The sequence below is a fragment of the Carassius gibelio genome, chromosome A7, assembly GCF_023724105.1.
Source record: "Carassius gibelio isolate Cgi1373 ecotype wild population from Czech Republic chromosome A7, carGib1.2-hapl.c, whole genome shotgun sequence".
Lineage (NCBI taxonomy): Eukaryota > Metazoa > Chordata > Actinopteri > Cypriniformes > Cyprinidae > Carassius > Carassius gibelio.
The window spans coordinates 12,519,511-12,547,095 of record NC_068377.1 but is presented as its reverse complement, the minus strand read 5'-3'; the positions used below and the strand labels follow the sequence as shown (position 1 = coordinate 12,547,095).

At 38.4% G+C, this 27,585-nt stretch overlaps 1 protein-coding gene across 7 annotated transcripts in view; it reads right to left on the bottom strand.

The window, feature by feature from the left end:
* Positions 1-27,002, bottom strand: part of LOC128017755 (inositol hexakisphosphate and diphosphoinositol-pentakisphosphate kinase 2) — a 42,461-nt gene extending 15,459 nt beyond the window's left edge. For 5 of the 7 annotated variants that reach the window (XR_008184518.1, XM_052603245.1, XM_052603247.1 and 2 more), the window contains exons 1-26: positions 26,866-27,002; positions 22,146-22,651; positions 21,663-21,858; positions 21,002-21,092; positions 20,797-20,882; positions 20,181-20,335; positions 17,718-17,819; positions 17,266-17,427; positions 16,336-16,457; positions 16,127-16,228; positions 15,882-15,968; positions 15,712-15,787; positions 13,574-13,683; positions 13,112-13,197; positions 12,900-13,025; positions 7,490-7,611; positions 7,215-7,397; positions 6,968-7,109; positions 6,633-6,856; positions 6,087-6,214; positions 5,871-5,985; positions 5,308-5,415; positions 5,061-5,174; positions 4,798-4,938; positions 4,558-4,651; positions 3,647-3,772 (exon numbers count right to left, since the gene is read on the bottom strand). Coding sequence is in view for 6 of the 7 variants with exons in the window: in XM_052603245.1 (XP_052459205.1) it covers positions 3,647-3,772; positions 4,558-4,651; positions 4,798-4,938; positions 5,061-5,174; positions 5,308-5,415; positions 5,871-5,985; positions 6,087-6,214; positions 6,633-6,856; positions 6,968-7,109; positions 7,215-7,397; positions 7,490-7,611; positions 12,900-13,025; positions 13,112-13,197; positions 13,574-13,683; positions 15,712-15,787; positions 15,882-15,968; positions 16,127-16,228; positions 16,336-16,457; positions 17,266-17,427; positions 17,718-17,819; positions 20,181-20,335; positions 20,797-20,882; positions 21,002-21,092; positions 21,663-21,858; positions 22,146-22,295 (3,148 nt within the window). In the remaining variant the exon portion in view is untranslated. The remainder of the gene's footprint in view (positions 1-3,646; positions 3,773-4,557; positions 4,652-4,797; positions 4,939-5,060; positions 5,175-5,307; positions 5,416-5,870; positions 5,986-6,086; positions 6,215-6,632; positions 6,857-6,967; positions 7,110-7,214; positions 7,398-7,489; positions 7,612-12,899; positions 13,026-13,111; positions 13,198-13,573; positions 13,684-15,711; positions 15,788-15,881; positions 15,969-16,126; positions 16,229-16,335; positions 16,458-17,265; positions 17,428-17,717; positions 17,820-20,180; positions 20,336-20,796; positions 20,883-21,001; positions 21,093-21,662; positions 21,859-22,145; positions 22,652-26,865) is intronic. The other 2 variants (XM_052603249.1, XM_052603251.1) reach the window with 1 other exon arrangement.
* Positions 27,003-27,585: the final 583 nt, after the last annotated feature.

Genomic DNA, 27,585 nt, shown 5'->3' with positions numbered 1-27,585 from the left:
GAGCTGGATATATAATTTATGTTTATGTATACATTCGTAAGACAGACGCAAGTGCCATTGTACCGAAGCTTTGTAAACAACGAACGGTTCAAAAACGTAAATATATGTAAGTGCAGATAGCTATGTTATGAATTTACCGCCTTCTCCAGCGCCGTTATTACCAAGCAAAGGTGTAAACAACTGCTGGCATGATGACGCAACCGAACCGCAGTAATTAATATTAACGCAGTCCAGCGGGGGCAGTGGGGGGCAATCGAACTCCGATTCGGACCAGGCAAGCGAACCAAGTGTGAAAGGACCCTTAAAAAAAATGACAATAAGGGGATCTTTATCTTAACTGCTTAAATGTCTTCACATAGTTGCCACTGTAAAAGAGTGCATCTATTTATAACACTTTCGCTACAGTAATATTTTCGGCACTTCTCTTCTATAAATACAGATGCCATCTTATCAGACGTCATCTCTCAGAACAAACAAAAAGATGGACAAAAGCATGAAAAGCTGGAGACGGTCAGATCGACCCCTTGCCTCTGTAAACAACTCTGAGAGTCTGTAGCGTAACAGCACATGCCTTCACAGGACAAAACCACACACAACAGGGAAGACAAAGAGACTGGGGATTGTGTTCTATGACTGGCCGGTCCTAGAGACTAGCCAGAGATTTGAAATGAAGCTAATACGGTTAAATGAACAGGCTCATGTATTCGATAGCAACAAATGCAAGAGTAAAGTTATTACTGCAAAGCAGCAGTAAACAAAACAAGAAACATGGGAACTGAAACAGGGAGAACTACAAACAATGTCACACTGACACCTTGTGGACAATAGGATATTCCACGAGTGAACAAACGGAACATTCTGGAAGGAATCGGGATGTGAGAGCACTCCGGTATGGACCGGAGAGACACTTTGTCAATGCAGTTTCAGATAAAATACCAAATTACAGTGTAATCCAAAACTAGTTTGGCCAATTATCGCATTAAGTAATAATATCAATCCCCAAATATTGGGTAACACTTTATTATAAGGTCCAGTTCATAAACATTACAGAACAAGTATAACAATCACCATTTATTTTAACAGTATTTACAGTATTAGTTTAGGTTAATGTTATGGGTCATTGTTAATTAAATTTTTTAGTAATACATTAGTTAATGTAAAAAATTTGAAATGTTAGAAAAGTAATGTAAATTCCTAAATATACTATTAACCAAGATTAATAAATGCTGTAAAAGTATGTGTTAACTAGTGTTAATATATAGAATCTTATAGTAAAGTGTTACCAAATAAAGTGATGTGATACAATTACAATTTACACTACTGTTCAAAAGTCTGGGATCAGTAAGATTTATTTTAGTTTTTTAACAAATGAATAGTTTTATTTAGCAAGGATGCACTGAACTGATCAAAAGTGACAGAAAAATAATATTACAAAATATCTTTTTTTACATACATGATGTTCTTTTGAACTTTCTATTCTTTAAATCCTGGAAAAATGCAGCAAGGCTTACACAAAAATATTAAGCAACACAAATGTTTTCTACATTGATAATAGTAAGAATTTTTTCTTAATCAACATTTCAGAATGATTTCTGAAGGGCTAAAACAGCTAAAATTCAGCTTTGCCATAATGCGAATACATAACCTTTTAAAATACATTCCTGCACACTAAAATATTTTTTTTCCAAACCGGTAAAAATAAATCTTAAAGATCTCAGACTTTTGAAATGTTGTGTACAGTGAGTATAAAAAATAATTCCCCCTTTCAAAATAATCACGTTTTGTTGCTTTTCAGCCAGAAATGAAGACTGACACAGTTTTTATTTTTATCCAGCTGTATTTGTGCAACTTATAACATCAAAGTTAAAGATATAACACCAATGTGTCAAAAAAAAAAAAAAAAAACGATTCACAGTTGGAAAAAGTATCACTCCTCCAAAAAATGACTTAAAGCTGCAGTAGGTAACTTTTGTAAAAATATATTTTTTTACATATTTGTTAAACCTGTCATTATGTCCTGACAGTAGAATATGAGACAGATAATCTGTGAAAAAAAATCAAGCTCCTCTGGCTCCTCCCAGTGGTCCTATTGCCATTTGCAGAAATACATCGCTCCCGTTAAGAAACAACCAATCAGAGCTGCGGTCCGTAACTTTGTTTGTGTTCAAAATGTAGAAACATTTATATAATAAGCGAGTACACCATGAATCCATTTTCCAAACCGTGTTTTTAGCTTGTCCTGAATCACTAGGGTGCACCTATAATAAGTGTTTATATTCAGACTATTTTAGATTGCTTCGGAAATACCTCGGCGGAGTAACCCAGTACCTTTGTGATTCTTCATAGACATAAACAGAGAGAAGTAGTTCCGGCTACGATGTTCTTCCGCAAGATGCAAGCAGTTCTGTTTATTAACCGCTAGAGCATCAAAAGTTCCCTACCGCAGCTTTAATCGGGTGTGGCTAATCACCTTCTCAATGGCACACAAAGCCATTTGATTTTCAGTTGCGGTCACTTTGATAAGCTCAGCATGAAAAGAGCTTTCCTGGAGCATTTCAGTCTTTGGTAGTGCAACTGAAGTAAACAGTCAACTATGAGTGGTAAGACACTGCCAAAAGGTCTCCGGGATAAAGTTGAGGACAGGCACAAGTCAGGACATGGATACAAATAAATGTCTTTATTTTAAATGTTTATCAAAGCCTATAGAAGCACAGTGAAGTCTATTATTAAGAAGTGGAAGTTATTGGTACAACACAGACCCTCAGAGGGTTCAAGAAAAAAGCCACTCCTCAAGAAAGGCCACATGCAGTCATGAGTGTGCTTTGCCTAAACGCACCTTAAAGATTCTGAGGCAGTTAAGACTAAAATGTAATAACTTGTCCTCAACACCAAAACCAGGGACTGAAGCACTTGTCAGGATAGAAGGAAATTTCTGTCAAATTCTTTGCAAAAGGTGGTTCAACAAAAGACTGACACAAGGGGGTGATTCTTTTTCTAAATCAGTGATTCTTTTTTTTTATTTCAGTTTTTTTTGTTGATGTTTTTCTTATATGTTGCTGGATAAAAACTGTGTCCTTTCTTGATTTCAGGTTGCAAAGCTACAAAATTTGATTATTTTAAAGGGGGTGATTATTTTCTATTCCCGCTGTCTCTTAGTCTGAATTGTAACAATTTGATAATATAACAAAAAGCCCCTTTATATAGTGGAAGGCATGGTCAGAGTTTATATTCATTTTACGGTTCACTAAATCTAAATTTTTACCATGTTTTTGCATCAACCATTTTTGGATTCCTGCAGTGTACATAAAATATGTGTTTCCCATTAAACGATGAAAAAAATATAACACTGCATAATACGACAAATGACAAGTCAACAAAGACATAATTTATGAAAGACGACGAATGTCACTGTAGACTCCATGAGTTATGTACACCATACAGTCAAGATCATGAAAATGAACCAGATGTGAAATGCCGAGTATGACAGCAAGATGTGTGATACACACTCAGGACCTGATGCAATGGATGTTCTTAATCCTAAACTTTCCATTACTCACATTCACAGGAAGTGCCCTTTAACTATAGTTTCTAGTTTCTAAACTATTTTATGATCTCTATGAGAGAAGGAGCTGGACTGAGCACATACCGTCTTTATAGGTCAAACTGCCCGAGGAGAATTTTTTGCGGTGTGCGCGTGCGTAGTCCTGAAGGTTGGGGGCACTAGAGGAGCCCCCCAGGACGTTGGTGCTGAAGAGGCCCGCGCACTGAGAGCCTGCGGAGGGGGTTAGATCATGGAATTAGTGTGCACACCAACCACAACACAACAGTTACTACAGAGAAAGTGAGAGGATTATAAAGTCATAATATGACTCATGCCAAAACCATTACTGTTTGAAGGACATCAATGACAAAGGCTTAGTAGAGCAAAACCGAATGAACAAAAAACAGAAGCAATGTTCATTAAAGTATTATAAATTATAATTATTAAAAAAATGTAATATAAATAAATAAATCAAAAAAACTTCAGTGAAATGGCAGATGAGTATGCTGAGTATATGAAACATATGAACGAGTATGAGTATATGAACGTCAGCATTCATATGTAAATATATAAATATATATATATAAATCTTCCGATGGTTAGGTATGAAGCATGTCTGCCTGCATGGATTATTTGCACCCTTGTCAGATGTGCTTTTTTCCATGCAAAACTTTGAAATAAGAAGTGAATTCATGGCACTTTCTTTCATAGGTAACAGCTTTGCGTAAAGACTGAAACAGAGATCACAGCACTAGATTTTAAATGGAGCAGAAACACAGAATGATCCCTCAAAGATGTCAAAAAATAAACTGCATCCTACTCCCAGACACCAAACTCCAGATTTGGATACAAAATGTCTATCCACCAATTTCCTTGGTAACATCAATGAAAGCAGTCAGCTAATGGACTTAACACCCCACCCAAAATAACATGCAATATAGTATGATTTCCTGTCAGGGAGAAGAGATAAAGAGCAGTTGTTGAGGCTGAGTGAGGGACAGACACACGATACCAACCTAATCCGCTCTGCTTCATCTCTGGAGACTGACGTGAGCAGGAGGGGAAGAGGCGGTAGCTGCCTCCTTTAGAGGACGAAGTCTCTGACAGGACCTTTGCACACAACAAATGAAGCCCTTTTAAATAAAATGTCATAAAACCAAGCCTGTTTCTCTCAGTTCGACACCACAGAGATTTATGAAAGTATTTTGAAAGCACTCTGTTCAGTGGTTGGCATAGTAGGTGGCTGAGTGAGATACCTCCATGGAGCCAGTCTTGCGGTTCCGGATCAGAGGGGATTTCCTCAGGGTGCTGATGGCCTCTGAAAGGGGCAAAGCACGGTCGGGCTCATCTCGTACAAGATTTTCCAAGCTACCAGGATCTGTTTGCTTCTGATCATTCTGTGTGAACAAACACAAACACAGAGATGGAAACTCTGTAAACAAACCAAGCTATCATTAACTGAACAACAATCCAAATCCAAAACATAATGAGAAAGTGGAACAAAGGAAAGTCTGTGCACTTCAGAAGAGGCTGGTCGGAAGCCGAAGCCCATCGGAGCGCTCTCCTCCTCAGATACTTTGACCCCAGGGCTGAAATGCAGTTCCACATGGAAGCGTTCTTCAGAGGATGGGTCCTAGGTTAACGCAATATCACAATTGTCATTTCTTTGTAGCACTCTATTGAGACTGCACAATCAGTTATTACAGTTCACTTATGTTTATTTTGTGCCTCAAAGGAGCAGAACAGACCATGAGAACAGGATGTACCTTTTTGTTGTCTTCATAGAGCATTATGACGATCTGCGTCATGTAGTTGAGCTCAGACACTGCACTCAGATAATCCATGGCTCTCTTCCACTGCTGGTCCTTCTCCTCCTGAAACGTCATGCATCCTTTAACACTCAGCTGATACCACAATCAAAGACAATTGCTTAAAAAAAATAAGTGTTCTTGTTCTCTCTTTTACTTTTCATTTGTAGTACTGCTATAGCTTCTCTACTTCTCAACGATTTTGAAAAAGAAGTACATTTTAGCATGCCGTACTTCAGTTGTTAAGCACTGCTCTCTTCTCATGTATGCCCTACCAGGCTTACTTATTATGTCAGTCATTTTATCTTTACCCTCAATACATTTCTCAATGCCAAAGAGGCATAAGTGCAGCTACTCCCTTTTGGCACCAACTGGCTTGGTATTTTCAGTGTTAAGTCTTTGTTTTCTAATGAATAACTCCAATTTTGAATTCACTTGTGTCCTTTTGGCAGTAGTAAGAGCTCATCAAGAGCTTTCATTTGATGTAATGAAGAAGTTGGAATTTACTACATGATACTTACATCCAATAGGCCACCATAACGGAAAATGCTAAGCAGTGAGTGGACGTGACTCTCACTCGTGAAATACAGCCGAGTTCGGACATGCCTGCCTGGCGACAGCACTCCACGTGAATATCTGTGAAACAAAGAGATGGACAAGTGTGAGCTCTCATGCTCAATAGGAGAGTCCAAATAAAAGAAAGAAAGGGATGAGAGTGAAAAGACAGGGCATCTCACAGTGGATGCAGCTTGTTTACAGACTCGTCCTCGTGTGTCCTCTGAAGGTCCAGCTGAATCTTCTTCACTAAAGGCAGACAGTAGGCATACGCAATGTCCAGCTTCTCCACCTTATTAATGCCGTACTCCTAAAAAAGCAGTTTGAAGGACAGTTGTAGTACAGTTGAAACACTCAAATATATACATCATTAAAAGAAAATTAATTACAAAATTAAAATATAAAATTAAAATCTAATTCAAAATATTAGCAAAAACGAGTGTGTGAATTATACTAAAATAACATTTGCTGTTAGTTGGAAAGCATCAACATTTTCTTGGAAGGGTTTGGAAATAAATTTTTAGATTTAAGTTTTTGTTGTGGTATCCAAGGACTTTCCACGTTTTTTTTTTCTCCAAACAAAGCAATAGCTAGTGGAACTATTTGGGGAAATATCGGTATTCAAACAAACCTGTTGCTAAAGCATCTGTGTAAAAACCGTATAAAAACAAATGTTCAGCTCTGAGGACAAGCTGTACGAGTTCACGTTTCAGAATTTTCTCACACACCTGTGGTATGACAATGTTGGCTAGTGCTCTGGAGAGCTTGAAGAGTTCATATGTGTCCTCCAGGCCCAGACAGCTGTTGTGCTGCACGTCATACTTAACACAGTCGTAAATGTCAGGAATCTTGCTGATGTCGTAGCGGCCACTCTTCATGCGGAAGTCCCTTTCCAACTTTGACCAGCGCTGCAGCATCATCTCCAGCGTCTCGCTGTGGTACAGCTGTAAATCTGAGAGGCAACACCAACTCACTTACTCAGGTCTTTCTTTCTTTCACGAGTTACTCCTTTTAGTCTTTTAAATGTGAGTTTTTTTCTCTTCTATGAGTACAGAACAATCACCTGCTGATTTGGGGTCTTCAAGTCTTTTGTGGATCTGTGAGGTGAGGCTCTGGACAAGGGTGTAGACTTGATCACATGTACTTACTGGATTCTCCACAGCTTTCATAGAGCCAACAAGAGAGCTGCTGCATGTTGGAGCCAGCTGCAGAAACAAAGAGATGAAGTGGACACAGGTGTGTTTTCATATCAAGCCAGCGGAGGGCGGAATGCACCCTTAGTTCAAAAGCTGTCTGATGCTTCACTTTACCCTGTCAAAGTCTTCTTCTGTGAAGATTTCATCTTTCTGCATGATCTCATGAAGTCTGGCCTTAACCCTCTGCTGACAGCCGCTGAGGGATTCGATATCGTTATCCAGCAGGCCGTTCATATTTGCACTCTTTACCATCTGGACCAGGATCGGTGTCAGTTCCCCTTCCAGTGCCAAGAGACCCTGACAGCCAGACAACCAACACCAACTTAACACCCTCTGATAACTTGATATCTTTAAACCTTAGACAACCTGTATTTGTTGCGGCTAAAGACCTTTGCAAAGGCAGCAGCAGTCATTTGCACCCTGCCCTCATCAGAGGCATAGATCTTGAGGTCATGCCGGTAGGTGCTGTGGAGCCTGAGCAGGCCGCAGCCTGGAAAGCCAGCATAATCCCCTACAAGTGGACAAGAACATAACATTCACAGATGAAAACTTTATGAGACTAAATAGCCATAATCAACTGAGGCAATCAAGCCTGTTCCTTTAAACCCAGTCTTTCTGGGTTTCACTCCAAACCTAATCAAGTCTTACTTGACAGTAATAAGACACATGGGTGCTGGAACAGGGTGGAACATATAGTCTACGTTAAGTCCAAAGACTGAAAATGTTGTCATAACATAACTGCAAATGGGTATATTTTTCTCTCAAATCTCATTAATTCAAGTGTTCAATTTGTGTTTGGCAACTACAGTCATAAAACCAATAAGCAATACATGACTGTAAATAAAATTTACAAGACAAGTAAAAAAATGAAGTTTACAAGAACAACATCTAAAATTTAAAGTGGTCATCAACTGAGAAATCAAAACTGACATATAAGAGGTCACTGAGTTTCAGAACTCAAAACTTTCTTGTTGGTCTAAAAACAGCTTATATTGAAGCCAATCTGCCCAAACGATGGGGTGTGGAATGTGCCACTTTATGACGGAATAGTTAGGCTAAACACTGCCTCCATAGAAGGTGATAAACGCCTGCTTCTACATCACTGCCTGTTCAGCCACACCCACCAATTCGCACATGTATTGTAAATAACGAGAGGCAAATGCAGATGTGCGCAGAAATCAATCCATAAAGATGCTCAGAGGACAAGAAGATGCTGTGCAGTGCCAAGTTGTGAAAAAACAGTCTTTGCATCGGCTTTCTTCTGATCCCAGCATTAGGAAAGAGTGGATGAGCTTTATTTTTGTTGACATTTATTTTTATTGCAGGACTGGGACCTTTGTTCACTTCATTTTACTGCAGATTAGTTTAAAAGAAGAAAAAAAAAAAAATTTGAGACGGGTTTTCAGAAAGATTGAAACTAAAAGACAATGCTGTGCTGAATGCAGTGCCCTCCATAAGTATTGGAACAGTAAAGAAATTTTTTTTCAGTTTGCTGTGGAGTCAAGAAATCTGTAAACATGATTAAAAGATGAATATGAGACAAAACTACAGATATCACATTTTATTATTGGGTGATTCAACACAAAGATGTTTTACCAGCTAAGAAAATCAGCACTTTTCAGAGTTTCATCTCCCTATCTGATGTGAGAACAAGTATTGGAACAGCTGCCTCACAAATCTTTCTAAGTGTTCTGCTGTGTCCTGTTGCATTAATTCTTCAGATATTAAAAGCAGGGAATGTCAGTTATATCCATTGCTTCTGCATTCTAAGTCGTTGACATATACAAATCAGGATGAAAACGAGGAAGCTGACTCCGAAAGAAAAGCAAGCAATTTGGATGCTAAAAGAAAAGAGGAACTCAATTAGAACTATAGGAAAAACAAAGGGCATGGAGAAATTAAAAGTTTGGAAACTACCAGAGACGTCAGCAACCAACACGACTGATTGGATGATAAAAACAACAGTAGTTGATGACAGACAAATCATAAAAGCTGTGAAAATTAACCATAAAATACATGTCTGTAAAATCACAAACAACCCCCAGAAAGCTGAGGTGATGCTCTGTCAATCTACAGTCCGCAGGAGAATTTGACACAGAATTACAGAAACTACACAGCAAGATGCAAACCTCTGATCAGCACCAAAAATAGAAAGGCAAGATTCTTCACAAATGTGAGCCAGTAGAGTTTTGGAACTGAGTTGATGGACTGTTGAGACAAAGATTAACCTTTTATCTAAGTGATTGGAAAGCAAAAGTGTGGAGAAAAAAAAGGGAACTACAAATGATCCTAAGCATACAACCGCAAGCTTGGTGGAGGTGGTGTCATGGCATGGCATGCATGGCTGTCTCTAGAACAGGACCTCTTCATTTTAATGATGAATTAATATATGATGGAAGTAGCTGAATGAATTTGAAAGGGTACAACTCATCTTGGCTACAAATATTCAAGAAAATGCCACCAAACTCATTAGAAAGCACCTCATATTGGATCAGGAAAATGACCCAAAACACCCTGCCAGTTCAGGCAAGGACTTTATCAGGGCAAAGAAATGTAAAATCTTAGATTCATTTCACCAGCTCAAAAGGACACTGAAGACAGAAACTCCCCAAAACAAGAATCAGTTGGAATTGGCTGCATTAAAGGCTTGGGAAAAGCATTTCAACGCATAAGATCAAGAGTCTGGTGATGTCCATGGGTTGCAGACTCGTTGCAAGGGATCTGCAACTAAATATTAGCTTTTAATCTTTTACATCTGTCTTAAATTCAACTGTTCCAATACTTATGCTCACATCAAATAGTGGGATGAACTCTTAAAGTGCTGTCCTTTTTATTTGGTAAAACATGTATGTGTCGAAAGACACAATATTAAAATGTGACATTCTGTAGTTTTGTTGCATATTAATATTTTAATCGTATTTGCAAATGTCTTTACTCCACAGCAGACAAAGCAATTTTGTCTTTTACTGTTCCAATACTTATGGAGGGCACTGTATAGTGGATATTGTTTGATGTAAACAGTGTTTTAATCTAAATTCCATCAGTGTCTAACTATGAAGGATGTAGGCTGTCAAACATACACAACTGCAAACCAATCATAGCAGTGGGCATTTACTTCAGAGTCTACAATGTGCTACGCCTATTCAAACAGTGTTCAGATGAGGGGGGTCAAAACAGGACAGAAAAATAGCCTTTTACTTCTAAATGATGTTTTTGATGTTAAAGTATTGATAACATTATAAGTGGACCTCAGAGAACAGTACAAAGTAATAAAAAGGGCACTTCTTGACCCTTTAAGTCTGATATTCACACAAATGTATGAAAAGACAAAGTGACATGTTGAACATATTTTTATGACACTTTTATAATGCAAATGGCATAAAATTGCTGCATGGAAAAAGAGGCAGAAATTATAACCAAGAGCAAACAAGAAAGAGGGAAGTGCATAATATAAAGACTGCTGAATAGGCACTGGCTTTTAACCCAACATTTGGTAGCGCTTCATACTACCTTACATTTAATACAGTTCAAGAACGAGAAAGATTGTTGTATTATAATAAGTACTTCAGAAATCTTTGTTTAATACAGTGCTGCAGAGATGACATATTTTTGTAGGCCAAACCAAAGCCAGTAGGATTTCTCCTGAAGTAAAAATCAAAATCTTCAAATATCGCCACCATTAAGCGTCTGAAGACTCCTTCCATTTTTTATTAAAATCTACAGGTTGGAAAGTGTGAACTGGTATAACTTGCAACAATTCTTATATAAACACAACAAGGGTGAGATGATTGATTTATGAACATAATTAAAATGTTCCAATATTGTGTCACATGCTGGTTTAGAATGCTGTAAGTAGGAACGACAAAGAATAAACTTTGTGCTTCGGAAACTCATGATGAAGAACATCTACAGTGTGAAATGGGGACAACCAGTGATGAATGTCTGTGTCCTTAAAGGGTTAGTTCAGCCAAAAAGGAAAATTATGTCATTAATTACTCACCCTCATGTCGTTCCAAACCCATGAGACCTCCGTTCATTTTTGGAACACGGTTTAAGATATTTTAGATTTAGTCTAAGAACTCTCAGTCAGGGCTGAAACGATTCCTCGAGTAACTCGAGTAACTCAATTACAAAAAATGATTGAGGCAAATTCCTCTGCCTCGAAGCCTCTTTTAATTTATTTAAAATCTCTCAGGTTCTTTCGCAATGATTTTTTTTATGTGACACAATGCGTTTACGTCACCCACAAAGCGGAAGGAGACACAAGCGCTGCGTCCGAAGTCGCATACTGCCAGGAGTCAGCAGTGTTTTGATTTGAGTGCGAGGGCAAACGTAAAGAGAACGTCGTGGCGTGTGTTCATTTCAAGATAGAGCTGGCATACCACAACTAGGGCCCTATGATTCCGCGATGCAGAAAACACGTGGAATCGCGGAATCCAGTCAGAAAAACGGAATTTACAGTTTAACGCAGAATGGCACGGAATTTGCCAAATTTGAATGAATTAATCAAAAATAGGTCATTGCACTTACATCAAATCATGATATGGACTTTATCTGTAAATATTAAGCTGGAACAGTCTATTTAAAAATGAAACCTGCATGTTCTGCGTATCTTTGTTAATGAATGGAGCAGAAGCGCGTCTTCATTCATTAAACACACTGAAGCGAGCGTGACGCTCCGGTGATTTCAGCGTCTCAATAAATAAGTACGTGGACACATGAACAACATCTCCAGAACTGCTCTGACAGTCACTTCATGAGCATTTGACCGTTTGATTAGAGTAAAACTAGCGTCAAATCAGATACACAGAACAGTAAAGGTACGCCAACCCGTCAAAATAAAAGTCCGGTTAAAAACTATTGTTCAGCACAATGTACATAGCCTACTACAAAAAAAAAATAAAAATCCAACATTATTTTTTTAAGGTTAAAAAACACATTTCTTCCATGTTTTATTTTTAATAGTAAATCCCCTTTGTTTACCAAAATGTTAAGTTTGCTTAATTTTTAATAATTAAAAGATACATTAAATTAATGTTTTGTGTTTAATGTGCATCTCAGAAACTGCTTTATTTAAAACCCCAACCGATTGGCACTTAAAAGCACTTAATTCATCTGTCAACTTTATTGTCATTGTTCACAGTACAAGTACAGACAGAGAAACAATGGGTAATAATTAAATGTTTATTTTTGATGTATGCATTGCATTCTATGCATTTAAAAAATAGTTAGTTGTTAATTTTAAGAGACCCAGGAGTCTCATTTTCTCCTGCATAATTAATATTGCACTTTAAGCAAAAACACATTTTATCCGATTACTCGATTAATCGATGGAATTCTGGGTAGAATACTCAATTACTAAAATATTCAATAGCTACAGCCCTACTCTTGGTCCCTCCATTGAAGCTGTGTGTACAGTCTACTGTCCACGTCCAGAAAGGTAAGAAAAACACCCGGAAGAGAAGACGATGTTGAATAAAGTCGTACATTTTTTCTATTTTTGGACCAAAATGTATTTTCAATGCTTCAGCAAATTCTAACTGACCCTCTGATGTCACATGGACTACTTTGATGATGTTTTTCTTACCTTTCTGGACAGTAGACCATACACACAGTTTCAATGGAGGGACTGAGAGCTCTCGGACTAAATCTAAAATATCTTAAACCGTGTTCTGAAGATGAACGGAGGTCTTACGGGTTTGGAACGACATGAGGGTGAGTTATTAATTACATAAATTTGCTATCTGGGTGAACTAATGCTTTAAGCTTAAGAGACTGACAGACAGGAGACAGGTCTACCTTGACCTCCAGGGTACATGCAGCGAAAAGCCCTGCCAAGTTCTTCAGCCTGAACTCTGCCAGCTGGAGTCAGTTCCCCACCCCACTTCAGCACCAGCAGTATAGAGGGGCCCTCCTTACGAGTATCTGCACACAACAAACACAGCAGCACCATCATGCACACCATGATTCAAGCCAAAGAGGACATGTTTCCCAATCAGCAATCCTCATACCTTCCTCCTCACTGGATGTTTTGGGCTGTAAATGAGGAAGGTAAGTTAGCTGCACTTTCCTATTGATTCCAGAAAAATGGCCATACCTGGAAAATAAAAACAGATCAGAGACAATAATTTAATCAGGCCATATCCTTTAGGCTCCAAAGAAGTTTACCCTCCACTTCACTGTTTTTGACTGACATCTAAATTAATATAGCCACAAGGACCTACCAGATCAGCTGCTCTGAAATATATCCAGCGAATCTAAGCTATTCCAAAATGAGTGATGTTTGACAAGGGTTGTGAAAGGAGACACTGTATATTGTGTCACAGGACAAATCTTACAAACTGAGATTCTAAAAATAATGCATGTTGTTAATATCACTGAACATTGTTTTCATGACAGTCACAAGGCTGAAAGGAGGCCTCCACAGCACAGGACACTGCAAATGTGCCAATTAGCATCTTACAGTAGCATACATTTCTAGAACAGTCTTTAGTTGTTCAAGTTTGGATGACTTCTCCTCAATTTCACAGTCAGTATGCTCTCCTATGTCTGCCAAGAGTGTCCTGGTAATGTCCAGAACTTCCTGTGGAAACAGCACAGCACAGATATGGTTTTAACAAAACATTTTACATTTAAATGATTGGTTCTGGGACAGGGCTCACTATGGGGTCTCAACAAACTTCCAAGGAGGCCTAAAGATGACTTAAAGTGATGCAAAATAAGACAAAACAGTAATTACAATATTAAAAAAGAACTAACATTTTAAAGGGGGGGGGGTGAAATGCTATTTCATGCATACTGAGTTTTTTACACTGTTAAAGAGTTGGATTCCCATGCTAAATATGGACAAAGTTTCAAAAATTAAGTTGTACGTTTGAAGGAGTATTTCTGTTCCAAAAATACTCCTTCCGGTTTGTCACAATTTTCGGAAAGTTTTTTCGAGTATGGCTATGTGTGACGTTAGATGGAGCGGAATTTCCTTATAGACGGTTTCATCGGGCACACGCGCCTGGACCTAAGTTGACTTCGCCACAATTTTAAAACTGATCGATTTTCAAAAAGGCTTCCTTAAATAAACACGAGTAACGTAACATTACGTAACGTACTGCACGTTTTATAATAATAATAATTCCTTACATTTATGTTTAAATATCAAAGCGAGGCACAGGTGTTTTTATATCGCTGTATTTCTGAAGGAAGACTTGCATGTTATATGCCTGAGCAGCGTATGAGCGTAGCTCTGCTTCGTTTACAGCTGTTACTGGGGAAACCTCAATTTCTTGCGCTTTATGTCTATGCTTTAAAACATCTCCTGCTGGCAAAGAATGAATTTGCATTTTCATTAAGTCCGCCTGATCCACGCAGCAAACATATTTTGTTTGTTATCAAAAAATATCTACTCTAGAGGGACTTGGCTGTTGTTATTGATTCTATTTGGAGTCTACCGGAAGTTAAGTTAGGTCCACAAAAGCGCTCACGCGCATTAACGTTTGTTTATGTTGATGCCGTTGAAACCGTCTATATGGGTCCTAGGGCACGTCTGCCGGAAGAGCACATGCTCCCATATAGCAGAGCTGAGAGAGGCTGAGCACAGACAATCACTCATCAGAGCGAGAGCATCGCAAAATGTCACAAAAGGAGTGTGTTTTTGGTTGCCAGTGCGAGACAACCCTGCACAGATTACCAAAGAAAAAACAGCATTAAGGGACCAGTGGATGGAGTTTTTACAGCGCATCAACGGAGTTGTGCAAGTGTTTTTGTTTGTTCCCTGCATTTCGAAGATGCTTGTTTTACAAACAAGGCCCAGTTTGACGACGGATTTGCACATCGTTTATTTCTTAAGGATGATGCAATCCCAATGAAAAAGGGTCACGATCGTGTTTTGGAACGGCAGGCGGTGAGTAAAACTGCTTCAAATATCTCTGCCTCCTTGTTAGTGCGTCCGCCTCCCATGCCGGAGACCCGGGTTCGAGCCCCGCTAGGAGCTGCTGCTGCTCTCGTTCAGTTTCAGCCTCGGGATCTGATTCTGGATCATAAATAAACGTATGAATCTGACTGTAAGCCATGGTTTATTTTGGATGATGGTTTTTTCCTCACGGTAATGTCATAGCTTCCAAACGCTCTCAACGCAAAAGACTACTCGCGCTCGTGATTCTTTAGCTCCGCCCACACGTCACGCCTCCAGCCCGTCGTGTTTTTCCGGGAAAAATCAGTACAGACTATCTTTCTCTTATAAATATAATAAAACTAAAGACTTTTTGGAGTTATGAAGGATGTAGTACTACTCTATAGGTGCTCAAGATTAACAGGATATTGAGTGAAAACGAGCATTTCACAACCCCTTTAAACTATTTCTTATTTCAATTTACCACCTCATTTACTTTTTAGTAACTAAGACTCCAGAGTCTTTGATAACTTGAATATATGAGGTAGCCTAAACCTGAAAAAGTCATGGCATTTTACAATGAATATACATACATCAAATTAAATCTTTAGCCAGTAATTAACTGTCTTTACATGACTGGAAGTATACTAGGAGTGTTCATAGAAAAAAATAGGTCTGCTTTGTTTAAATTTGGTTTAAATTTAAAATATAATAAAAAAAAATTACCTGCAGTTCTTTGGGTTTCTTTAGCTTCAGCTTGCCTGTTTTATACCCACCATATTTTTCAAAAAGCTCAAAAAACCTGGAAGAAAGGAATCAGCATGATATTTAGCATTTTGGATCCATTAGTCATGCTTTAAGTGATTAAGTCTATGGAGTAGGTGACAAGATCGCACATGGGGTTCCGAACTTCCATCTTCATCTTCTGCTTTGGTGTACGATCTCCATGACGGATCACAGCAATCACACAACGCAGCTCCATCCTAGCAGACAGAACCACAAAAAAAAAGTCATTCTGATGCAATACCATAATAGGGGCACCTGGCATTTATTTTAAAAAAAGACAAGTTTTACTACTATTAATGCATAGTGTACACTACTTAAATGAGTCAAAGATATGAGTATAGCATGTGATAAGTACATGGTCCCTGATGTAGTGGGTACAATAGGAATGTCCTCTGCCTCTGTAGGTATGGACCAGGGGATCTGGAACTGTGGAGCCAGCTCCCTCATCACAATATTTCTGAAAGAAAGAACAAGAAAACTCATCAGGTGTTGTGCATCTTGCAACTATATGCCAATCTGTGAATGACACACATTTTGAATCATTATTTGATTATTAGGCTTTACCCCAGGATCTTAGCACAGTCATCATAGTATTTCATGGAATTCTTCACAAAGCTAAATCCGTTAACATCACACACATACGAGTGGCCATTGGCTCGGAGGAGGTCGAATCCACACACTGTTTGCTAGAGAATAAAATCAATAAGAACAGGTTTAACTGAACTGAAAGAAAACTCTTAAAGGGTTAGTTCACCCGAGAATTAAAATGTGTCCATCTTCTACTCACCCTCGAAGCATCCTAGGTCTGTGTGACTTTCTTCTTTCAGAATAATCCGATTGGAGTTATATTAAAAATCCTCCTTGCTCTTTCAAGCCTTTCAATGGGGGTTAGCAGGTGTTTGTTGTCAACAGTTCAGAAGATGTGAAATAAAGCGCGTGCATCTGTAATAAAACATCCCTCACACCGCTCCAGGCATGAATAAAGCCCCCTTGTAGCGAATTCATGCGTTTTTGTGACATAAATATCCAGATTTCAAGCGTAATAGACACTTGTTGAAAAATGTTAGATGATGTTAGCAGATGTTAGAAAAAAAAGTGTTTATTACGCTTGAAATCTGGATATTTATATTACAAAAACGCATGGATTCACTACAGGGGGCCTTTATTCATGCCCCTGAGCCGTGTGAGGGATGTTTTATTACAGATGCACTTTATTTCTGTTCTGGACTTTATTTCACGTCTTCTGAACTGTTGACAACAAAAACCTGCTAACCCCCAATGAAAGGCTTGAAAGAGCAATAACAATTTTTAATATCTCCAATTGGATTATTCTAAAAAGAAGAAAGTCACATACACCTAGGATGCTTTGATGGTGAGAAGAACATGAATTAATAGAAATTTTTGGGTGCATTAACCCTTTAAACCCTGAAGCCCAGAAAATGTAATCTATCAGAAACATTTTGAGTCAGTACTGAAATGAGCAGCTCATCTGACCTTGAACGCCAGACACACTTTACGGGCCACAAGCTTCTCCATAGCAGTCAGCATGACTGGGTAGCGGATTTCTTTGCCTTCACTGTCTCTTTCTACTTTTCCATCGAGAGCAGGGGACTTACGAGCCTCTGCGTGAGCATAATCTGGCCCTACTGTATACACCTGTAACAATACAAGCACACACATAAGCAAAAAATTATCATTTCATCTGATGTTCAAAGGAGAGACATTTTACAAATAGCACAAGTTTCCAGGCACACAGCATAACAAAATGAACAAAAAATAAGTCTAAAACAACAAACTAAGAAATATTGCTTTTCCTCTAAAAAGATCAAATTTACAATTGAACTAATCATGCAAGAAAACTAAATTTTGCTCTCTACAGATTAAGAGGAACAGGGTAATGCAATCCCTGGGAGATGTAAAAGATGTTAAATTATTGAGTACCTTACCTTCACATCTGTGCCATCAGTTGGCATGAACTCTTCATAGATATAGGAGCCAGTTTTCCTCACACTGCTCTCTGGAGAGTAAACACTACTTCTGCTCCCAATCTGAAACAGAGACACATTCACACTCAAATATTCCTTTACTCCACATTGTGCATTGTGTGCATAATTCAAAGGTTTTGTATACAGTTTTGTTAAAGAGCCACACAGATGGGAAATCAAAAATTACCTGTATTACAGTGTATAATGTAACTGTCCATCAGTGTACAACAATTTGCAAAGTAATTAAACCAAAAAGTACACGATTTATAAAGTTATTGGCTTCTAAAGTAAGGAGTCGACTCTGAATCGCTGAAACGAGTCGTTATAGATTTCAAATCTTTTGCCCATCTCTATGTATGTCACTAGGAACACTTTGCATAATAATCTTCGCCTACTGTCTTGGGAGAAACGGAACTCTGACCTGCCCACATCCACCCCCCCCCCCCCCCCCCACACACACACACAGACGCTCTGGTTGGTGTGAGAGCATCATGTCGAGGAGACGGTGTGTTTTTAATTGTAAAGGCAAGTTTGTTTTAGTTTTACTGCCAAAGAATGAAGATCAGAAGAACCAATGGCTAATATTCATTTTTACCACAATACCAGAGCAGTACAACAAATCCCTTTTCACTGATGACTGCTTTTCTAATATCGGTGAGTACAAGGCGGGATCTTCAAAGCGTTTGGCCATAAAATAGGGTTCATTACCAACTTTATTTAGACCAAAAAGCATCTCCGAATCACAACGCGAAGTATGATTATGAAGTTATGCGTTTGTTTTCTCCCGAGCATCTTATCAGTATGTGTGCTGTCTGCAGCCTTCGTCTTCGCTGATCTTCATTTACAAACACGTCATTAAAATGAAGTGTAACTCCGTGAATACTCAACGAAGAGACATGAGAGAGATATCTATAGAAAGTTTGACATGTCTTCTTTTAAACTAAACAAGTGCTGCTAACAGATATTCTGTGATAAAGTAATCCATATGAAAACAACGCGATGTCCGTTTTTCACGTCTCCCTTCATTATATCTAATGTGACAACGCCCTGGCGCTGAACACGCTATTCAGATTCAAACTGAAGCGCGCGGCTTGAATACGCACACACAGAAGAAAAAGCAGCCAGACTGTTCTTCAGGTTTCTATTTTATTTTACTGTTTGCTTCGCGATGAGAGGAATAAGACATAATTCACCCCAAAAAGATGCTAACGCATTGTTTACCATGAAGCTGTGTGCGGAACAACCAATCAAACCTGACTATGTTAGTTGACCAATCAGAACACAGTATACTACCGAAAGGTGGGGTTTAAGGAAACTGAATCTTTTGAACAGCTTCGCGCGAACCGTTTGGGGATCTCTGAGAATTGAGGTAATTTTAAAATGATATTTTGACAAAATGACAATGTTTTTTAACCTAAATGGATTTAAACCTATTGTACAGGACTTATAAAAAGTGATAGGAAGCTTAGAATTTTCATCTTTAATAAACTATAGTTTATATAACTGTAGGCAGTGCTAGGGAAGTTACTATGAAACTACTACAAGCGGCTAATAATTAACCCTACAAGTTACATAAACATAAACATGTCTGCTAAATGCATAAATTTAATTTAATTTTAATTTAATTTAGTTTATTATGCGACATAACAGAAGATGTATAACTTATAGAACATAACTGCTGCAGAGATGATGTAATTTATCAGGTCAACCCATAAGTTAGCATTACCTGGTTCCCTCAACAATAAGCCATTGGCTTTTACATTGTGTTTGATTTGAATTATTGCAGAAAATAAGCTCTGTGGTCAACACCACGGTCAAATTACTTTTCACATTTTCATATATTTTAAAAATCTACTACAAGTTTGGAAGTTTGAGTTATAGTAGCAATTGTAGAAGAGTTAGCAAAATCACTTCATACATATAACGTAAATAGGACGTAAATGTGGACTAATAAGCAGATGACTTTTAATATCCAAAGTCACATTTAGCCACTTGTATTTTTCAAGACACATAAAAAAGTAATCTTTTTCAGAAATTTAACCAAAAACCCATTCAAAAGACCTATTGACTTTGGGATGATAAAACAGGAAGGGTAAAAATGCTAAATTGTTTCACGGTTTTAGTACTTTCCTGCATAACTCTTTAACTCTGGTTGGTAAATCAAAGGTTTTAATAAATGAATGAACTGCTAAAACAAGAATTCAAGTTAGCGGTGTTGCTACCTAACTTACTGACAAAATACACTGATAAACTCTTCACTTTTGTCTATTTTTAACAGCTGACAGAGAAGGCTGAAACAAAATGTCAGCATGTTCTTCTGTTTCCGTTTTGACAATTCTTAACAACAAATCACGTGCCTGTGTTACCAAGATGGATGCAATTCAAGATCTATGCATTGATACCAGGAAGTCATTGCAAAAAGACCTTTCTGAAGAGACGCTGGCTGCCTCCTCCAGCTGAAGTTGGGTAGTAGATGTACACATTATGGTCCTCAGCAGAAACTGGCTTCTCTACAAAGGGTTTTAGGAAGACTTCACCATTAACTTCAACTTGGTCTTCTCCCTCAACAAGGTTACACTCTATGGCACACAAGAAGGAAAGGCCAATCAAAACAGTATTCCAGAGAAGATAAACAATATATGAGCAGACACACAGATAAAACAATCATCATCTGAGATATGACCATTATGTGGATTTATAACTGGGTAAATATAGCACTTTGATTGTCATTTGTTTAGAGGAGGATAAATTTATTCAGGTCTTCAGGGAACTGTCATAGCTGCCAAGAACATAATGGCTCATTGGATGCCAAATGATCCCATCACAGGTCTCTTTGGCCTATAAAACACTTGAAATTGCTCTGCGTGAGGGGCTATATTTACTAAGAGACTAAAATAAATCAGAGCAGGGACTAAGCAGGACACTTTGCTAAGATTGAGGTTTCTACTTCACTACTGGATGAAAGGGAATTAAGCAAAGCAAATAACAAAAAACCGCTCTTTAAAAATTTTCAGGATTTTTGAAAAAAACTTTGACTGACCATCAGGTTTGTCAGGGTCACGATTTAACACAGCATAGCGTGGCAGATCTATCCCCTCCTCCTGCAGGATACGATATACTTCCCTCCTAAAATATGATTTTAAAAAAAAGCACAGAAAAACCTTATTCAGGTATCATACAGGATGCTAAAATGTATGTAAATATGAGACAATATGCAAAACCGTGGTTGAAAAACATGCTCATACCTGTCCTGTATGTAATACTGCATGTTAAGATCATTGATGAGAAGCGGGTTGCGGAGCTTTGCATAACTCACTGCCTTATCCAAGGGGAAACCTAATTTAAAAGAGAAAATATTAATGTTGGTAGTATGGACATGATAATATACAAATGACTTGCCAAAGACACAACACACTGATAAAAATCCATTTGTAGACTACTTATAAGGCATCTTTGCACACCAATGAAGCAAAATATGGTCAAATTAATTATTTGGCATATTTTCACAGGCAAAAATCCAGTAATTTCAACAGAAATCCATGTGATTGGGAACCTCATATGAGGGCAAAATTTAGACTGCAGATTTTTCCCATGCAGACTTCTCAGCAGGCTCAAGCTGTTACCTCAAATTAGCTTGACCATCAGAAAGCAGCTGAGTTTGAAAGTGACTTCTGTCTGAGTTGTGCTTCATACATCCCTACATTATTTGAAAATCGACAGCTGACCTTTTAGCCCACAACATTTTTCTGAAATGTTGCCAATGTGACTGAACCTTCATCGTGTCTCATTAGACTAGCTGCTAATGCAGAAATGTTTAGTAACTGAACATGAGACCCCTTCCACAAAGCTGCTTCTCGATTTTATTGACTTACTTTACAGTTAAGACTTCGGTGGAGAAACACAAACCTTTAGAGTGAAACGAGATCAGGCAGTCACAGAGTGGCCACTTCTCCACCGACTCATTGAGTATGACGTCCTCTGGAAAGATGACCACTGTGATGTACTCAAACTTGCAAAGACGCTCCAAGATCTGAGTCATGGGTTTGGACTTGGATTTCTTCATCATACAGCAAATCCCCACCACGATCTGACATTCTGGAGGCTTAGGAGAAAAAGCACGAATTTAAACAAGATATACCGGTATCTACCTAGACATATCAAACCAAGCAGCAAGACTAAGACTGTTTAACAGAAATTATTTTAAAGCACCAAATCAGCATTTTAGAATGATTTCCGAAGGGTCATGTGACACTGAAGTCTGGAGTAATGGCTGCTTAATACTTCTGTTCTAAAACTACTAAATCTCCAAGTACTGTATGTGAAGGACTTCCTGCAAAATCCCTCTAACAGACCAGACAGACACTTAATCAAACTGCACACCATTCGTACCGAGTCATCCTCCAGGTCATCTTCGTACAGCTCCATGTCTGTCCTCATGCTGGCGCAGTCGTCCAGGCCTTCGCTCTCATCCTCCGCGCAGCCCACGAAGAATCTGGGAGCGCCGCACTGGCTCTCGCCGGGGCTGCTGGGCTCTGACATTACAGTCCACAGCAGCAGCAACCCTCTGCTTCCTGCCGCGCCATCTCACACTAACACACAGAGCTGGAGGGGCACGCGGCCAGACCAGCTCCGTACCCAGCCTGCAGGAGCCGCGGTGGGGTCACAAGCGGAGCGTGTGTGTGTGTGTGAGTTTGAGAGGTAGAGGGGAGGCCGAATGAGGCCTGACAAAGTGCAGGTAAATAGTTATTTGAAAGGATGTGAAGTGCTGGACTGATAACACGAATTCATTCTTCCTAAGGTTTACGCTCTTCTTTATATGAGAGAGGGTCTTTCTCCAGGTGTCTTAACAAGATCCTCAAAGAGTGAACTGAAGGATGAAAAAAGCACCTTCATTCCTACAAAAACAAACAAAAGTGCTTAATCAATAACGGATCCAATAATAATGTCAGGAGTGACATTTGTTTTAGCTTAAAAGGGAATTGGTTGATGGTCACTAACAGTAGACCTTACACATTTTGCACAGCCAAGTAACGGTTAGTTCACCCAAAAATTTACATTCTGTCATTAATTACTCACCTTCGTGTCATTTCAAACACAAATGAAGATGTGTTTGATGCAACCTGAGAGATTTCTGTCCCTCCACTGCAAGTCCATTCCACTAAAACTTTAATGCTTCAAAAAGTCCATAAATAGACATCATAAATTTAATCCATAGGAATTTAACCATTTAATTCAAGTATTCTGATCCCTTTTTATTAAAACGATTTTATATGATGAACAGACTTTTTATAATGAACATAATTAGGCTTTGTTTTATTCACATGTAAACTTTGATCATACATAGAGCAAATCAAATATGGTAAACAGATACTGCAAAAAAAAAAAATTCAGACAGGAGACACAATCACAGAAACTGAATAATCAAATGTATCAATAAAACACTATAATAGAGTCTACACTGTGTGTACTAAATATAAAGTAATTTGTAAGAAAACTACAAAAGTTTTTGACTCAAGAGCAGTGAGTGATTCTCTCCATCTTTTGTGATTAAGGACACACAGCAGCAAGTACATTAATCTGCTGTCACTTTGAGACCTAATGCATTTAGTGTGCCATGCAAGAACAATGTTTGAGCCTCCATAAGAACCAATGAGGTGTGTTTGTGCTCACCAAGCAAACACAGTTAAGTTTCCTGTAGTGGCTTTCCTGTGTGCCAGGGCTTTAGTTGTTATTTACACATAAAATAAACAATGTTGTTAAAAAACATGTGGAACTATGATAAGAATCATACAGTATGTTCCCGCCAGCACCTCTCTAATAGAAAATACAACATCAAGGGAAGGTTAATATCACAGGATGTGAACAGTTGACCTACACCTATTCACCACAGTGCACACTGCACCTCTGTTGGGGAAATAATAGTTACATTTGGCTCCTAATTCCATTTACTATATTCGATGTGCAAAAACACTAAATCAAATCTGTTTATTATATAAAGCGATCATTTCTTCGGACTTGGATTAAACAGCTCAATTCATATGAATTCCTTTCACGATGTCTTTATGAACATTAATTTGTGTTTGGGGGATGAATGCAAGTCTTAAGGGTTTTCGAACTACAAAAGGGTGAGTAACTGATGAAACAATTTAATTTTTAGGCGAACTATCCCTTTAAGCAATATCCCACAAACATGTGGACTGTTGGGAGTATCAGCGCAACTGCGATTCAGCTTCAGGTGGAGGTTTTGTGGGTTATCTAATATGCTAATATATATTTCCTAACAGTTTATGTATTAATATTTATTAATATCGGTCTACTTCTTATTTCATTTTTCATTGCTTTGGGGCATGCAAAACTTAAAACTTGACGCTTTGGTCTCTCATTAAACTATTTTCATCTCCAGAAAAGAAATACGTGAGCTAACTAGTGTTTTTGAACATGTATAACACCAGCACTTCTGCTTGTGTCACATCGCTTAATTATCATGCTGGCACTCATGTTACAGCTCCTGCCTTCACGTCAGCAAATTCTCCAGTCCAGACTAACCACAGAGCTCTAGGGCTGCAACTAACGATTATTTTGATAATCGATTAATCTGTCGATTATTTTTACGATTAATCGATTAATCGGTTTATGTACTTATATTTTAGTTTTTTCCATTTTTTCCCCAAGTAAATTATTAATAAAGGGTCTTTATCATTCAGCATAGATTTTTAAGAGATTTTAACCATTTTGCATTGTCATATCCTCATCAAAAATATACCTGGAGTTGTTTTATTATGTTAGTAATCCTTTGTCGAACTCTTCTGCAATCAAAGCACTGACCCATACTCCAGCAAAATTCACAAGGAGATTTCAAATATTGTTTTCACCATGGCAGTCCTTAGAGCTCCTAAAGTAGTTTAACATCCCAAACAAAGCTTAAGGAATCTTTGAGAACATATTTTCACGAAGTATAAGGATAAAACAGAATAAAATTGCAGTGCATTGTATTTTATTATTTACTGGGAAAAAGCTTTATAGCTTATGCTGTGAAATTGTAAACAATCCTTCGAAAAAAAGTGCCAATGGCATGAAACCTGAATGGAACTCACAATTTAAAGTAAAATCCATCAGAAGGTTGAAAAAAAAAAATTGGGACACACAAAAAACCTGCTGTGTGAAAAAGAGCAGTGAATACTTAGAAAAGAAGTGCATTTTAAATATACTCAAACATTTACCTCTCTCATTCAGTCATAATTAGGCTGCAAGTCTGAATTTTGAACTGGTAAACGACAAACTGATCACATAACATGTTTGTAAAGCTTTAAATGTTCACTGTTAAAAAGCAATGTTATCAGCTTTTACGACTAAACATTTGCAAACAACCTTGTACTGGAGAATCTGCACAAATAAAATTCTTAGGGGCCGTTCACATATCGCACCTAAAAACGCGTGGAAAACGCTAGTCGCGCCGCTTTCTCCTTCTTTCCAAAGCGCTCGGGCAGAAGCGCCCCTGAGGCGTCTGCCTTTGCTAAGCAACCATGACGTGCCCTCTCCATGAAGACCCGGAAATTTCAGCAAAGAATAAATGGATGCGGTGTGGACGCGCCTGGAAAAACGGGCGCATCGCACCGCGTGCGTGTCGCGACCGCGTCGCTTCCATTATGAGAGTGCATACTGCGCGCCTACATAGGAAATAACGTACCTGAGCACGCAAAAGACACGATATGTGAACGGCCCCTTAAACAGTTCAGTAGTGCAGAGTTTACAGGTTACTCTTCATTTTGAAGGCTCAAAGTAAAGTACTCCCACTTCCCGCTGAATGCTGCAGAGACGCTGTTCGGGAAGCACGTGACATAAAACGAGGCCAGCTATTGGCTATTCGCTACTTCACCTGCTGTACTGGCTGAGTAAAACCTCCGGTGGCTCATTACTGCCACACTTTGGTCACCGCAGATTTGAAATATGCACGAAATGAGCCGCTTATGGCAAATACAATTTATTTAACGACGAATCGATTACTAAATTAGTTGACAACTATTTCAATAATCGATTTTAATCGATTAAATCGATTCGTTGTTTCAGCTCTACGAGAGCTCTGTTCTCAGAGACTGAACATACATTTGTGCCACTGTCACCACACTGCAAAATCAATCCTTCATGTCAGCTGTTTGACAAACACCCATACGGAGTTATATAAAAGTATCTTATCATAGGTTTTAGTTTCTGTTTAGTACCTAAATAAGAAAAATCACCCCCTGGATCTCATTTTACTTAACCACTTTCAAGTCATACATTTTTTACTGAATCAACCAGGTAACATGATGACGGTAACAAGCCTGAACAAGTCTGAATAAACTTGTACAATAGTTAGATCTAATACACTTGATAAAACTAGAGGAAACCTCATATCAAGAATCCAAGACTGATGAGGGTTTTAAATCTAGACTGTAAGACAGTAAGCCCCAAACTACAGGCTTACACTTTTCCAAAAACATTTGTTAAAGATACATGAGAAAACAAAATGGAAAAGACAATTTCTCTGACAACAAATAAACAAGTTATTTCCAGTTGACCGGATTTTGAATCCATTCTTGGCACACACGTTATTTTGGGCTATGCTGGTTCAATACTTAACACGATTATCCTTCTGCTGTACAAAGTATTAGAAGTTAATTAGTATTATACGCTTGAAATCCTCTATTTAACTTACACCTGTTCAACTGCTCGAGGAACTCGAACACGACTTGGCCGTGAGAACTGCGTTAGCTGTAACGTAACGTTACTCCTACAGAACACATATTATATAATGTCTATGCAATTACTGTTATCAGATTATTATCTTAAAACACAGTATTACACATGTGGAACCGTGACAGCACACTTTAAGTATCAGGTTTTCTATTTGTAAACATGTAAGAGAAGTCGTGAGTAGGTTGTGTGGGCTCGCTAAGGTTAGCTAGCAACACGGCTATTCATTAGCTCAACAGAAACAAGACAATTTTCTTCAGCTATTATGAGAACTGAATGACAACGGTAGCCAATGATCTTATTTTCGGTAATATCAAAGATCTTTGGTTTCAAGCAACAACACGAAGATAAACGGTATTTTCCTGTGATGACTTACTCTACGTGATGCGCGAGGCGGTGCTGACTTCACAGCTGTCCACGGATTTGACAGGTTGAAAATGAAACCGAACTTGCTTCGGAGGCAAAGATAAACAAATGTTTCAGCCAACGAAAGAGCAGGATTCGCAGACAGACAACCGCCATATCGTGTGAGGCCATAAGAGGGCGGGCCTTACAAGGCAGCACGGGAATCGGTTCGCCTCAATTGTTGGAGTATTAAAAAGTGCTTTCTCCTCATAAAACTGTGCAATATTTTAGATGAAAACCACTCATAAGGAATTCTTGTATTGCTAATCAGTGAATGCGAATCAAATAGAACAACCATTCGAATTAACATATCAAATAATTTTATTGTTTTCACTTTGAATCACGTCACGGCTCTACGAATGTGCAAAGATCTGCAAACGTTACAGTCAAATTTTAAATGCAACATTGTCTTAAAACAGACAAAAACGTTTTCAACGTTTTCATTTTTCTTCTGCACTAGTGGACTTGTGATAGCATTTCCTAACTCCATATGCATACCTTGCAGTGAACGAGTATAGCCTAGTATTGGATTATTTCTGATAATGGACAGACCCTGGCATTGAAGATAAATATGGAGCAGCTGCAAAGAAATGTGAAAGAAAGCAAGATCACTTATGTAACTCTTTCCAGTAGACAAACATAGTAAGTTATGGCGTTTTCAGACCAGTAGGTAAATGTTTTCTTTTATCCA